Genomic DNA, 16,233 nt, shown 5'->3' on the forward strand with positions numbered 1-16,233 from the left:
ATTTTACCCCATCTGAATGTAATGCATCCAGTGATGTGTCTCATTTTTGCACAAGGTTATAGTTATTGTCCGTTTCAAAACATAACAGCCTTGTCTCACACCACTCACTACTCAAAGAGCAACCAACTCCTTGTTAGGACGGTGGTTGGTGGATGTTGCCAGATGTTTGATGTCATTAGGTAGAAGAATAAACAAAAAAGAAAGGAAAATAAGTCAGAAATAAAGACATAACATTATTATTTTTTGTGATAAATAAAGGAAATCTGGAGAAAAGGGGACATTTGGCAACTTCTTTTTCTCTTTCTAACTCAGGGTTACATAGGTGTCTCAGTGGTAGAGTACTTGTCTCTGGTGCATGGGGTTCCTCGTTCGATCACCAGCCAAGTACGCTTATGGTGGCCAACATTGTGTCCGTGAGTTTTCTCGGGACTCCCTTTCCTTCCACATTCTCATTCCACCAATTCTCCTATCATCATTCACTTGACTTAGTCATCGTTTTCCCTTAACCTAAAGGGCATAATCGTGGGACGTTAAACTGAAAGATTTCATTTCCGAGGATCACCTATTGTTTTCTTAGATTTATGGTCTGCTGACAAGGGACAGAGCCGTGTGGATGTTCTGTACATTTCCAGGAATCGAGGCTTTCTTGTTCCGAAACCTTGTACAAACAAAGATTACTGTTTAAAAACAGATCATAATTTCGGGATATATTTTATTAACCATTTTTTCTATTGTTGTGTTGCTAGTGTCTAATGAAAAGCTTGATGACTGAATACTACAGCGTCAACTATATGCTAATAGGTGGAGTTCCAATCCTACAGCTTCAGTGGCCACCGTTACTATTTGGTAGCAAAATGTTTATCATCCTCTTAGGTACTGATCAACAACAATATCATCTCTCTGTGACTTACCGTTCCCGAAATATTGGCCAAAAAAGTTCCGATTTCAGCAGATGTAAGAAGCCATATTTCGAGAACCGTAAGTCATAGAAAGATCATATTGGTGTTGATTAATAACTAAGAGAATAGTGAACATTTTGGTACCAAAGAGTAGACGGTGAGCACTGGCCAACTGCCCACCGTGTTCCCGATATTGGCCAAAGAAAGTTCGAATTTCGGTAGATTTAACCAGCCATACCTCGAGAACTGTAAGTCACCGAGAGATGATATTTTGCGAATTTCTGCGAAAAACAGAAGAAGGTGCGGATAAAAAGATTTACTTTTACATGTGGGGAAAAATGACAGTTATCCTTCCCGCTTCAGCTCTCCATTCTTTTTAAATTCGTTCTGGCAATGCTCTTGGAGCATTCTGAACTTTTTTTTTTTAAGCTACACACTGGCGGGCACGGTGGCTCAGTGGTACAGCGCTTACCTCTTGTGCATGGGGTCCTTGGTTCGATCCCCGACCAAGTAAGTTTGTGGTGGACAACATCGTATCTGTGGATTTTATTGGGGTGCTCCTGTTTCCTCCCACACTCTCATTCCACTATTTCTTCCATCATCATTCACTTGCTTTAATCATCCGTCTCCCTTAACCTAACGGGCATAATCATGGGACGTTAAACTGAAAGATTTCATTTTTACATCACTGAACTTTCTACAGAAATTATAATAAAATTCTTCGATCTCTCAAATATTCTGAAAATGAGAAAAAGAAGGAGGGTCTGATAAGCACAATTAACCAACTAATTAGCAACAAGCGCAACTATCGCTTACCTGCATATTCTCCCCTCTAACTTCTGCAGGATGTTTCATATTTAAATTCCACATTTTCGCTGGGAAGCGCCCAGCAATATCAAGGACAAAAGTCCAACTAAAAAGTGACAAAAGTATATGGAATAAGAGTTCCCAAACACTCAAGAATATACCTGACAGAAATAAAATCACGCTTTCAAAATACATAAATTTTAAGGGAAGAACAAATGGGGCAAGTTAAGAAACGAAATTTGGTGATAATGAACTGGGAGAATTAATAGGAGTATGCACATAAGAATCACGTAAGGAGAATAGATCAAGTAATAAAATTGATTAAGACTTGAAAATATATAGCAGGAAAAAAAAAAACGAAACTAAACTGAAAGAGAATAAAAATTAAAATCTCGCCTTCAATGTTCCTTCAATATTAAAGAAGAGAAAGAAATTAATATCATAAACACAATATTTCGCCTGACGATATCAGAATATAGTTGTAGCTGGGACAAAACAAGACAATTTACAATGTGATGGACATGATGAGTAGCTTGCGCCTCCAATGCACCTTCATCATAAATCAATTCTTTTGACTGTCAATCAATGACTATATGTTGCGTCACGAAACGAAACATTATTGAGGTATCGGCTTATTTTACTAGTTTTGGAAACCCACGGACGCAACATTGTCTGTCGTAAATGAACGTAATATTATTTTTATTTTCATTTGATTTGCAAATGGCTTCCGCATGCAGTCATTGCCAATATTTGGTAAACTGGAAAACGTTTCTCAACAAAAACTGGAACGAGATAGAAATACACAAAGACATATATCATGGGGAGACCATAACGATTTCATAAACTAATATGAAGGACAATGTAATAAAAAAGACAGAAAATAATGAATTTCGAATTTTAAAACACACGGAATGACATCAAACTAGTGACAAATAATAAAATAGAAAACTACTTGAAGTAAATAACGAAGAGGTTCCAACGTTTTAAGGACCACCACTAAAGGAGTAATTCTGAAAAATCAGAAGTTTAACTTGGAACTACCTAGCAGTTGCCACGACAGCTCTTTGTGACCCTTGGCCTTTTCCATAATCAGTCTCCATTCTCTCCACGATACATAAAAGCGCAATGGTTAAGGTGGAGAGGACATATAGAAAGAACCTGATGGAACTATAAAATTGTATTACCTGTGAAAAATGACGAGAACATCCAACGTTTATGCCCTTCAGATTGAAGATGATGGATTTTATTAGCGTAAGTGAATGATTATGGTGGATTGAGAGTACGGAAGAAGTACACGGACATGATTCTGTCCACAACAAACTCGTCTTGGGATCAAATCAGGAATCCCTTGCACCAGGAAAGACCATTCTACCACTGAGCCATTTTGTTTTGTAAGCAACAGATATGCACTATTAATGTGTTTTTAACACAGACACAATCTAATATATTTTTAAGATCAATTAACACTCACCTATAATGTGCCCTGGGTATCCTTGTCGGACTATTACATTCCAAGCATGATTTCGGCAACCAAGTTATGTTGCCTTCGACAGGTAGACAGCCAAAGCTGATTACTGTCTAGACAGTTGAAATCAATAGGATTTGGTTGCCGAAGTCACAAGGAAAGTAACCATCCGACAAGGATATTCAGGGCACATAATTGGTCAGTGCTATACAATTTTAACACTGATGTGCTTCTAAATATTTCTAATGAAGTCTTAGAAAATAATTATGGTGAAAAGTTTAAATAATAAAACAATTTCTCACACACAAACTACAATATCGATTTCGCAAACTGAAAAGTACAGAGGATGTTCCACTGGAAGGATATTTTACATAGTCTTATATATACAGGGTGTCTGAAAAGTCCCCTGACATAGGGTAACTCCGTTATTATCCGAGTTACAACAAAATGGAAGAGGGAAAACCGTCTCTAAATATGATGTTTTCAATCTAAAGTGGAGGAATTTTTTAAATCGGACGAGCCGTTTGGGCTGTACAATCTTTATGCACCCGATGTTAAATGAAAATGCAACGTTGCCATTTACCGGGAGGTGAATAGATCTTGTAAGAGTATGGTGAATGGGGGCATGTTTGAAATGGGACGTGGCTATCCACACGTTACCGTAAAAGACAGTAACTTCATTTACTTATATTGTGGGTGCAGTTAAATCTCCAATGTTCTACAAATGGCGACCACGGTCTTCAGATCAAAAGAAAACGAAAATATTATATACTGGTGTACCCTCCGGCGTCTCCTTCAACCGCTATGGGGAAATCAGAAGTTTCACTATGTGGCAACATTGTATATTAAGTCGGAACCATTAACACTGTTCTATGAATCCATTAGGCAGTTACATCAATTGTTACGCTCCTTACTATCTACTTTGGGTTCATCAGACACTATGAATACATAAGCAGTGACGAATTTAATGCAACCGAATCCTGATTGGTTACAACAAGTTACTACAGAGGGTTATTCCCTACCCTCTGTTGACACCATATACATGTATTTATAATAACATAACCTATCTAATTAACAAAATAAGCTTTAAAATTAACTTCTTTAAATATGAATACTAATTAAATAATATAAATAATAAATTAATTAATAATTATTTTAAATTTACAAAAGTAAACCTGTACAATTAATTTATTTATTCTTTAAGATTACTCAATAACCAATTCAACTGTTCATTAATTTTCAGTTCAGAGTTTCAGTTCTAAATTTTATCGCCTTCTATTTCAATAAACCTTACTTCTTTCCATTTTCTCACTAACTTTTTCTCTTCTTGGCCCAACACTTTCACTTCATTCCAATTAACTGAATGTCCCGTGTCTCTTATATGTGCTTGTAGACTGCATTTCTGCTTCTCATCAACCTAATGTTATCCTCATGTTGTTTTATTCGCTCTTTTAATCTTTCCCGTTTCCCCAATATAGCACATGTCACACTCACTGCATTGGATCTTATATATCACTAATTTCTCCGCCACTCTCCCTTATGTAACGGTTAGCGAAAGTGTTACACACACGTTAAGGGGGCAGACTGCTAAATATTTTTCAAAAGCTAACAATTTTTCTTTTGCCCGTTTTTCGTAAGTGAAAAGAGATAATGAAATGTAACTTACCGCAATAATAGACAATGTTATTCTACACCCAAAAATACGAATCGTAAGAATTTTCAGTGTTGCCATCCATAGAAATTACAGTGTGACCAGAATTTGAATTACCCAAAAATCTAGGTTAAAGTAGCGACTAGAAAAACGAACTCATCGGTAATTGATGACTTATCATGTTGTGTACGTTCCTTGCTTACTACTTTTTAAATAACGTTTTTATTTACTTTGTAATAACTTAGATAAGTTATAACAAAATAAATAAGGCATTACACAAGAAATACAAATATTATTTTAAAAGTAGTAAACAAGAAACCTAGACAACATGATAAGTCATCAATTACCGTTGAATTCGTTTCTCTAGTCGCTACCTTAACCTAGATTTTTGGGTAATTGAAATTCTGGTCACACTGTAATTTCCAGGGATGGCAACACTGAAAATTCTTACGATTCGTACTTTTCGGTGTAGAACAACATTATCTATTATTGTGGTAAGATACATTTCATTATCTCTTTTCACTTACGAAAAACGGGCAAAAGAAAAACTGTTAGCTTTTGAAAAATATTTAGTAGTCTGTCCCCTTAATAATTTTTAGAATAAACGAACTGTTTTTCTCAGCGAGTAGTTCAAATCAAATTTAAGTCAATAAAAAGCAAAGCCTGTAAAATGGAGAACATTACAGTTGAAGTTTTAACACCTTTCGGCGCTCCTCAAGCTTAGCTTATTTATTTCAAAAGTTTCTTTGTCAACCTTTCTTGTATCTTCTTTTTGAATCTCTCTTGTTTCTTTGAGGTATTCTTCGTATATTTTGTTTATGTATTTTAGTAAGTCTTCTCGAGTTATCAGCCAGATGAAGATATTGACATCCGACGTTTCGAATGCAGACATCCCATTCATCTTTAGGGATTGTAATGAAGAGACCGGAGACGTGAGCATGTATATATAGGGGCAGAGCTAGGAATGGGGGCTTGTGATTGGTTGAGGGAATACTGACTTCTGATTGGCTGGCGGATGCTGGCTGGCTCCTGATTAGCCAGTAGCACCCAGAATCCCTCAGCAAATCACAAAACCACATTCATAGCTCTGCCCCTGAGTAGTTATTATATACACGGTGTCTCAAAAGTCCCCTGACATACGGTAACTCTGTTATTATCAGAGTTACAACAAAATGTAAGAGGGGAAACCATCTCCAAACATGATGTTTTCAATCTAAAGCGAAGGACTTTTTTTAAAAAAAAATTGGACGTGTCGTTTGAGCTGTACACTCTTTATCTGGCCAATGTTAAAATGAAAATGCAACGTTGCCATTTACCTGGATCCATAACATAAAGTAAATGGGACATGTTTGAAATGGGGGCTGGCCATCGACACGTTAGTGTAAAAGACATTCACTTATGTTGTGGGTCCAGGTAAATGGCAACGTTGCATTTTCATTTAACATTGGGCCCAAACGGTTCGTCCGATTTAAAAAATTCCTTCAGTAGATTAAAAACGTCATATTTGAAGACAGTTTTCCCTCTTACATTTTGTTGAAACTCTGATAATAACCCTATATCAGGAGACTTTTGACACAGCCTGTATACATGCCCTTATCTGTGGGCTCCTCATTACTGTCCCTGAAGATGAATGCAATGTCTGCATTCGAAACGTCGGATGTCAATATCTTCATCTGGCTGAGAGCTCGAGAAAAGTTACTAAAATCACGTCGCCCGGAAAAATTCAGTTATTTCTATGTTTATGTAAATTTTCTGCAACAAAATACAGGAATTTTTAAAACTAGTATCCAGACCTATAAAAGACGTATCCCTAGTCTGCCGAAAACTCTAGGGAATAATAAGGTGAACTCTAGTGAACTGAATCATTTATATAGTACTTAAACTGAGAACGCAAAACGAAATTACAACTACAAAAGATGATAGCAATATTAAATGTACACTCATGTCCAAAATTATTGCCGCATGTCAATAAATATGTTGTTGTAGGAATATAATTTGATAACGAATTCGCCCGCTATTTCGTATAATGTTAGTATGTGTATAATCAGCAAAGACATGCATGTCGCAAATTTCATGTCAAAACAGCAGTAAGCAGTAAATAAGAACAATAAAACTTTCTTGTCCATTTAGCAACATTTTGTTTTACTCATTCTAATTTTCGTATTTACAATTCTTTTCCTTCTGGAATTTACTACAAATATATATTTCCCGATTATACACATAGTATCAGTATTAAAAGTACCCTGCAAAATCAGTATCAAATTATATTCTTACGAGAAAACAGTTATAGATATGCGACAATCATTTTGGACATGAGTGTATATGCAAACTTACCGCTGCATACTAAGTAATCATTATAAATACTGATTACTGCAGAAATTAGCATTAAAAATCCCTGCCTCTTCTATGGAATAGAGTAGAATTCCCTGATTTTTTATATATTTTGAAGCATTTTCCGAACCTTTCTGACTTCCAAGGTCTGTGTGAACCCTGTTTGCATTTATCCATATAATTTTGCTTAATTCAATAAGCTCTATTGACCTGGTATATGTCTCACCTTTAGATAATTTTCTTTTTTCTTAGCTTCTAATAATATTACAAAAAATTGCAAAATGTTGGCAATACAGTGTGCTACAGCATTACGCTTCTGCGCTGGTGAACAAATCAAACATTTCTTACCAAGGACTTATTACGTAGGTCTTGGTATTGTCGGAAATGTTTCTGAGGCCACTGAGAATATTTGAATTTCAGAACAGGAACCAAGTCTACATCCATTGCTTTATCAGAATCAGCTTTCTTGATCTTCAGGGTCAGTGCGGGTCCAGATTTCTTTTGAGTTATCTTCAAAATAAAATAGTTAAGCATTAACAATACAGAAACAAATTTCTTAACACTTATATGGAACTAATACTACAGAAGTTTGAATACAACAGTTCAATTTTTTACTTTGAAAATTCGATCATTTTTTTTTTTTTCGTAAAATTTGTTTCAAAATAAAAATAATAATTAAATTAATAACAGTTATTTTATTCTACACATTACTATAACACCACTATCAACTTTCATGAACACTATCTATTTCAACAGTATCTGCTGAGGACGCATATATTAGGGTGTCCCTTATATACGGTAATTTCGTGTTACGATACACACACCCGCGAAATGTATTCTATGTGACTGTAAACACACATTACTGAAATAGCAGCTCCCTACGAGAAAGTTTATCCGTGCCGACTTCACGACAAAATCATGAAATGATGTTTCCATATTATAATATAACTTGGAATGTTCAACCGTGATAACGGAGAAACGAAACTTTGCACGAAGCAACTAGAGGAAGGAGAACACCTGCCCATGTACTGAAGAACATCACCGGATGAACAGTGTTGTCAACCCAAGAGAAAATTATGTATTAGTAAACCGAATGACCTAAATTGGATATCATCATTGGGAGCGACAATGAAAATACAGACAAAAGAGATAGTAAAGGTGATCAGCGTTGCAAACTTTTCGAGAAATAAATTGAAACATGTTAAATGCAAACGCCATTGGCGCATACAAAGCGTGAGGTACTACCGTCTTTTACACCTTAAATTAAATATTGACAAGAACTGTTTACGCTGGCTCCAAGTCTAGAAGGGTCCATGGAACACTGTTGCCACTAACAGATAAGAAAAGTTGAGTTTGGAAAAGGTACAATAGCTCTGAAAAGGTCACTAGTGCAGTATGGTTTCAAACCTATAATGCAAGGCGTAAAGCATGAGGAGAAATACTGTGGTTATTTGAAATCGATAAATCACGTACTGATTCAGATATTCGGTATCTTGTTAAAGCTGAGCAGTGTGGTTTGTAAAAGATAGCAACACTTCTTGCGCCAACGACGTTTTCATTTAACACATGTTTCACGTTATTTCTCGAAAAGTTTGTAGGTCATTCTATTTACAAAAACACAACTTTCTCTTGAGCTGGCAACACTGTTCATCCGGTGATGTACGTCAATACACAGGCAGGTGTCCTTCTTCCTCTAGTTGCTTCGTGAAAAGTTTCTTTCTCTGTCTCTTTTGGTTCCTCCGTTATCACGGTTGTTATCACGGTTGGACATTCTAAATTATGCGGGTGAGCGTATCGTAACACGAAATTACTTTATATAAGGGACGCCCTCAGCATTTACTGATGAAGTAGATAGTGATCATGAAAGTTGATAGTAGTGTTATAGTAATATATATATGCACCTTCCACATGTAAAGGGTTAAGGAATAAAATGAAATGAAACATCTAGCGTAATTCCTGCGCATATGGCCTGTATTTTTTACTCAAATAATCAATGGAAAACGAAATAAAAAAGGTATTATAGCAAATAAACTAGGTTTTCACTTGCAGTGTGCCACGCTCTAGTGGAGAAAAGGACGATATCCAGAAACAATTTATTTATTTTTTATTCAAAATCTTCCAAAAGGCATCAAAACATTAGTGAAAAAGGAAAAACATAATTTCATCTATATGTCTTTAACTGTCAATAATTGTCTTTAACACACAAGAGAATTCTTCACAAAACTATTAACAGCCACTGTTCGGATACCTAACAGTCTCTGAGTGACGTCACAGTTGAAAAAGAAGAAAGAAATAGGATCTCTTCGGTGGAAATAAACCTAAGCGTCCTCATTAAAAGGCGGAAGGAAAGCAGTGACCAACTTTAGAAATATCAAAAATAATATTTTGGCTAAAGTGAAAAAGGATACAGGGTTATGACGTAGTTGGGTCAAAGTTCCGGTTTGTGATGTGGAAGAGAACTGAAATGACATATAACGACTTGACTCAGTCGAGTTGGCAATCTGTATGAATTAGTCCTATGCATATGATGGATCTTATCTCGGCAAAGTCTTTCGTGGTTCCCGCGAGCCTATAGGGCAGTAACTTATAGCTCCAATTAATTTACTGATTAAGTATTAAAATTTCGGCCAATGTATGTTTATGCTTAAGCCACTTTGTGCATACGCGATTTTTACTCGTCGTAATATTTTGGTTAAGTGTTTAGGATGGTTGTGCTTATGTAAATATTATAAGTCTAATATTATCAGTATGCACGATTGATTAATCAAAATGGCTCAAGAAAAATCAACTAGGCCTAATTACGACGTTGGTCCAGAGTATTGTAGAGTAGACAGGGAGCTCAATATTGCTTTCTTTTGTAATCGTCTCAATGGCGAATGACATTTGGAATTCTCTATTAAGTGCTCTATGCGATATTTTAACTTATGCTTATGCTGTCAATCTAAAACAGAGTAAACTGTTTTAGATTCCTGAACGGCACGATCCTCAAACCCAGGATCTTTTATGCTGTATGCTACCATTGTATCAACATTTTGTAATTAACCTAAATACCGAGATGATTACAACAAATAGGTATTCTAAATTCCAATGGATTTGCTTTTATTGAGTAACAGAAAGGCAGTGATGAATTCCTGTAGTATCACCAATCTCTAGGTATAAGTTTGGTCAAGGTAATCGTGACAACTCAACGAAATCATTTATATTATTTACTTATATTTTAAGGGTAAATAGACGAAGTAATACTCTGTTATAAAAAGTGAAACCCATCTAAGTTCGACACCTATGGTTCCTTCGAAAACTTTCAAAATTCCAAGATAAAGGGGTAGAAGTCTGTACCACAGTCATGTTCCGTAGTAAAGAATCCTACACTACTGCAAGTATTGTGTGTACAACAATATTTACATATCATGATACTGTTGTTGAATATTTTTGCGGTATCTTCATGTAGAAATATGTCATTTTGAATTGAATTGTACAATACAATACGAAATGCATACTGTACAATGCAGTTTATAATAGATGTACGTAACCTAGCAGTTCATTGAACACTTTACACTTGAACAATAGTATATACAGTAATACACACACATACACAGACGAAAACAACATTCAGAAGAAAAAAAATCTTGCTCTGCAGAATATGACTGTTTTTCAGATTTTTAATTTTTCGCAAAGAAGTCAGTTACGAGGGTTTGTTTGCTCTCCTGTGACTTTTTCATCATCCACACATTTTCAAACAATTTTCTCACACCAAATAATGGCCACGTATATAATTTACTGCCTTCAGCAACTCAGAAGACAAGATCAAGTGAAGAACACAACATATTTGCCTCTTATGAAACAGACACTTTAGGCTTCCTATATGACCCTGGATACGTTCATGTTCATTACCTACTGCTCCACAATCCCTAGGAAAGAGATCTAAGAGAGAATTAACCCTTGGAACACCAAGGTATTTGACTTCCATTACAAAAGTAATAACGTAATATTTACCTCTTCCTGCAGTAGATTGCATTGCTGTAACTGTGACGCTAAAATTTCGTTCCTGGTTTTTGAGAGATCCAAATCCCTAATGAGATCACTTAAGTTTTCTTGAGTTAGTCTATATGTTTCAGTTGAAGGTACGTTTACAACAAATCCAGGGTCCTTCGAAATACTTGGCTCAGGGCACTACACTTCTTGATAACCAAACGAAAGGTTGTGTTCTTTGGTGGGTGAGGGACAGGTAATCTTTCTCCATGTACAGCGTGGTCCGGAAGTGGGCGTCCCCCTAATTGGTGTTTTCTGACGGTTTTAGGTTTTACCCACATTTGTTTGGTAACATTGCTTGGCACTGTCTGGTAACATTGCTTGGCATTGTCTGGCAACATTGCTATCCATGTTCATTTGTTTTCTGCTGTTTGCTGCTTCGTATCAGTTATTACCTGAATCAGACATTTCCTGGCCGCTGGATTGGAAGGGATTGTGCATCTTCAACAGCTCACTTTGCTTGGCCTCCAAGAAGTCCCGGTCTGACGACACCAGAGAATGCTCTCTGGGCTTTCATAAAGCAACAAGTAAGAAACACTCGATATCACACAACGCAGGAATTACGAGCAGGTGTGGAACAGGCCTTCACCCTCGTGACTCCGAAAGTATCTTCGCTAAACATCTGCGAGAACTTGGCGCAGAATTCAGCTGTGTTACGACATGGATGGTGACCATACCGGTGTTTATGACTCTTAAAGACTTCAAGGTAACTGTGAACAGACATTCTACCATAACTAACACCATACTGTTGAAACTATAGGGGGGTACGCCCACTTCCGGACCACCCTGTAGAAATGGGCGCATTCCAGGTGGAGTGCTAAGATAGATCTATGTCCGCTTCTTCTGGATGGGAGGAACTATACAAAAGTACAATCACTAATGTGATCGCTCGACTCCCTCCAAATCATGGACACTCCAAAAGACAGTGAACATCTCTGTCCATTTATACAACTTCTTAGATTGCCGGCGCAAGGGTTGCAAACAACGTGGGGTATCCAAGCTTTGCCTTCATTTCCAATTTTACACTCAAAATAACAATCTTTTCTCATTAATAGTGTTATAAGCTGTTTTTTCTGAAGAAAAATCACTTCTCCATACATATAACAGAAATTATTCGCACTGTTTATACAATACCGAAGCAATTTTGTCTATTTAAACACTTTTCGGGAGACTGAGGAACTGCTCTGAAAAATACATACAAACATGTGTACTATTATGTGTAGTACTTCACAAAAAAATATATCGAGAACTATGATAAATGTTATTTCGTTTTTGTTTCGCACACTAGCAGAACAGAATTCAGATACGAAACGGAAAGAAACTGACCGTTGATATACCTCTTCCAGTATTGCAACGTCAGTATGACATTTTACCCCAAACGTAACGAATATGTTCACTAGTATAACATTATTAGATACGGATGAAAAATAAAAAACGAGAAAAAAAAGCACCACAACATTGATAACAATTAGGTGATTTCGTTCAACAGTGAAATCGGTTTATATTTCAAAATATAAATCTAATACAGGGTAGCGAAGGGAAACGGGAAAAGTTTAATTGAAATAAAATGCACGAATAAACACAGGAAAATATATCTATAATGAGAGCACTGCATGTACAGAGTATGTCATTAACAATGGAATTAACCACGGCACTTACATCTTATAAAGGTAACCAAGATAGTTCTGTCGCTTTTTCAACCACCACCTTCGAACATCGCTATGTCACCTAAGACTTACCTAGAAGATCAAAAATAGTTGCCATCAGCATCGACGACCTTCTGGCAACGTTCTGGAAGGCCATGGATTCCATCGCGGTAGAACTTGGTGGGCCGTGAAGCGAAGAAGGTATCAAGTGCATTTTGTACCTCTACTAGGGATTTGAACTGGCGTCCTCCAAGGTGATTGTCCAAGAAATGGAACAAATAATAATCGGACGGTGCAATGTCCGAGGATATGGCGGATGCAATAGTGTTTCCAATCCAAGGCGTAGAATGGTGTCATGGATCATCCTAGCCACGTGGGGCTTAGCGTTGTCCTGTAACAGGAGGACCCGTTTGCGATTCAGAAGTGCTGGCTCCAAAGTTTTGAGTTTTTCTTGAACACGGCTCAACTGCTAACAGTACACAGTTGCATTGATGCTCTGACCAGCTGGTAGCAGTTCCCGATGCACGATGCTGCGAGCAGTCCACCAGACACAGAGGAGGATCTTTTTCCGGTGCAGTACTGGTGGTTTCGGCTGTTTTGGAACCGGTTCATGGGATGCTAACCAATGAAGATGGCGCCGTGGAGCTTCGTACAGGACCCACTTCTCATCACATGTCAACACCCTGTTCAGAAACGGTTCCTTTCTCAGACGAGACAGCAAAGAAACACAGGTGTCTGCTCGCGTTGCCTTCTGGCCCGGAGTCAAATCATGTGCGACCCATCGACCCAACTTGTAGTGCTTCACAAGTTGATGGAGGTGCTACCGAATGGTTTCTCCACTCACACTGAATTGTAGACCCAGTTCCTCACATGCCTGGCTACTGTTTCCCTAAAGAGCTGCCTGAAGATCTTCATTTTGTACATGTGATGGTCTTTTGGCACGTGGTGCGTCTTCGAGTGTTTCGTCACCGTCCTTAAACTTGTTAAACCACCACTGCACTCTCCGCGTAGTCACGACACCTTCACCAAAGGTTTGGCATATCTTCCGCCCCACTGCAGCGGCGTTTGACCCCAGTTTGAACTCGTACAGCATACACGCCCTTATGACGCTCTGTGGAGGCCCCATATTTAGTCTGTCCTTAAGCAAGTTTACAGTGAAACTGAACTGCTACAACCAGGTAGTATGTTGGATATACTCACACCAACAACTGACTTTCGCCTTATCTCCATTCGCATTTCAACTTACGGTGTGAGATCCAATTGAACATAGACCTCCACAAAAAGCGACAGAACTTTCTTCGACTATTCTACCAGGCCTTGTTTCCATTTTGTACTAAAACACAACACACTGAGCAAGGTTATGTGATAATATGTAACAAAACACACAATCACGTAACAGTTTCGATACAGTAACTGTGTCTTCATCAGACTTCCACTCCTCTTAACTTTCCGATGTCCCTTCAAGAGGTAAAGTATAAAGATATCGAAGAAAGTTGTGTTCCATCTCACTATGGAAACCTTTGGAATGCCCAGTGTATCATGTCTCGAAGAATGCCAGTGATTTCTTTAACCTTCTGCTTCAGTTCAGCATGGTTACAGGTCGTGTGTGTGTATATACTTTGCTTTTGAGATGTCCCCACAGTAAGAAATTGAAAATAAATTGCAAATATTAAATATAGGGAATCTCAGAGGCATGAAGTATCACCGTTATGTAAAAACACTCAATTTTCAGCGAATGTTCGTTTCGCACCACTCCAATGCTCTATCACTGCTAATGTCAAAACATTCGGCTCTACACCACTGCTAACCCTAGATTCAAAAGTTTCCCTTCCCTGCGCACAAGCATATTGATGTAAAAATTTGTCAAGGCCTACAGCAAACATATAAACAAGATATTACAGCCAATTCTTTATAATTAGAACTCTAGACCTACCAAGAAAAACGAAATTCCATTCTAATAAACTACCTAAATACTATCACATTCTTACTTATCCTTGAGTTTATTTTTTAGGAAAGCATTTACGAAATCTTGACTACCTGGAAAATATCTGAAGTTACTTCTAAATTAATCGCATTGCAGTACATTACACAAAGGGTTATTGCCTGCCAGATCACGAATATTCAATCGGGTGAGCAATATCAACTTACTTGAAGCTTTTTAGAACGAAATTCTCTTTCCACGTAATGTATGATACTTTCCACATCAAGATGCTGCGTCAATACCAAATTATAAGCATCTACTTCCCCCAAAAACAGAACAAGGGAGCACAAGGGCTCCAGAAAGATTATCTTTTCTATTCTTGTTCTAGCTGTTACTTGTTACTAAATATTATTTACAAGTACTAACTTACTGCAAGTATAATTGTACATTTTTTTAGGGTGTACTCATTGAGCAACTTTGTTAAACATAAAATTACATTATACTTACTAAAAAGTCTTGTAATTCTGAAGCGCCTGATTTCTTGGGTAATGAGCGCAAGACTTTGTCCAAAATTCCCTCCATCCACTGTCGAATTTCATTTGGCATCAAATATCCATTTGCGTCAATCCATTTCAACACAGTTCTACAATGACAGAAACCAGATATATAATCTCCGCTTAGGACATCTTATGTCATTTGTCAAGAATTGAAAGTTAAATTATAAGAAAATAAATTTAGCCAGGTGTGTGTGTGTGTGTGTTTCTTTTTCTTTTTTTTTCATAATCTAAAGAAATGTAAATTAGCAATAAACGCGACGCAATCAACAAATCAATCTTCCTTACCCACGAAAACAAAATGGATCTTAAACTTTACAGGTAAAAATGATAACACTAGGGAAAAATGAAATAACATATTTAAGTATCCTACTATGGAGACCTAAAAGTATTTTTAAAAATATGATAGTTAAAAGTGAATAATTATGGAAGAATTGTTGGAATGAAGAGGCGGGAGGAGAAGGAAAAAAACATAGAATACATGGAAACGATGTAAAGTACGACATAATTCATGGTTTGGAACTTCTCACGCTAAAGATGAGTACTCTACTACTGAATTACAATGTTCCCAGAGAAAAATTGAGATAACAATTTTTAGGAATAATAATAACACAACTCTCTAATACGAAGCCTCGAGAGTTTTAAGCCGAGAAACCAGTTTCATCGGCACTGTTGCTGTTTTCTGTCACCAGAGTCTGCTGCTGCTTTCATTTAAGCATCTCTCCACTTCTCTTACGATGCTGTACGGACGCCACACTATCCATTTCTCCACAGGGGCCGCCCACTCTAAAACTTGCCAGATCCCATATATTTGCAGACACCAATAGATTAGAGCGGCTAGGACTCTGACGCAACTCGAAGCTGAGCTATTAAGGTTTTAATCTGGCATGGTAATCTGTGCAACACACACCTGTACCCAATTTCAAGTCT

The 16,233-nt window shown here is 37.2% G+C and overlaps 1 protein-coding gene across 2 annotated transcripts in view; it reads right to left on the reverse strand.

Moving 5' to 3' along the window:
- The window catches only part of LOC145674309 (cyclic GMP-AMP synthase-like receptor), a 73,396-nt gene that overhangs the window by 14,661 nt on the left and 42,502 nt on the right, over positions 1 to 16,233 (reverse strand). For both annotated transcript variants that reach the window (XM_081744175.1, XM_081744174.1), the window contains 2 exons: positions 15,257 to 15,392; positions 7,502 to 7,663 (listed from right to left, as the gene is read on the reverse strand). In XM_081744175.1, the coding sequence (XP_081600301.1) occupies positions 7,502 to 7,663; positions 15,257 to 15,392 (298 nt within the window). The remainder of the gene's footprint in view (positions 1 to 7,501; positions 7,664 to 15,256; positions 15,393 to 16,233) is intronic.

The sequence above is a fragment of the Thermobia domestica genome, chromosome 17 (assembly GCF_964235325.1).
Source record: "Thermobia domestica chromosome 17, izTheDome1.hap1.1, whole genome shotgun sequence".
In the NCBI taxonomy this organism is placed as follows: Eukaryota; Metazoa; Arthropoda; class Insecta; order Zygentoma; family Lepismatidae; genus Thermobia; species Thermobia domestica.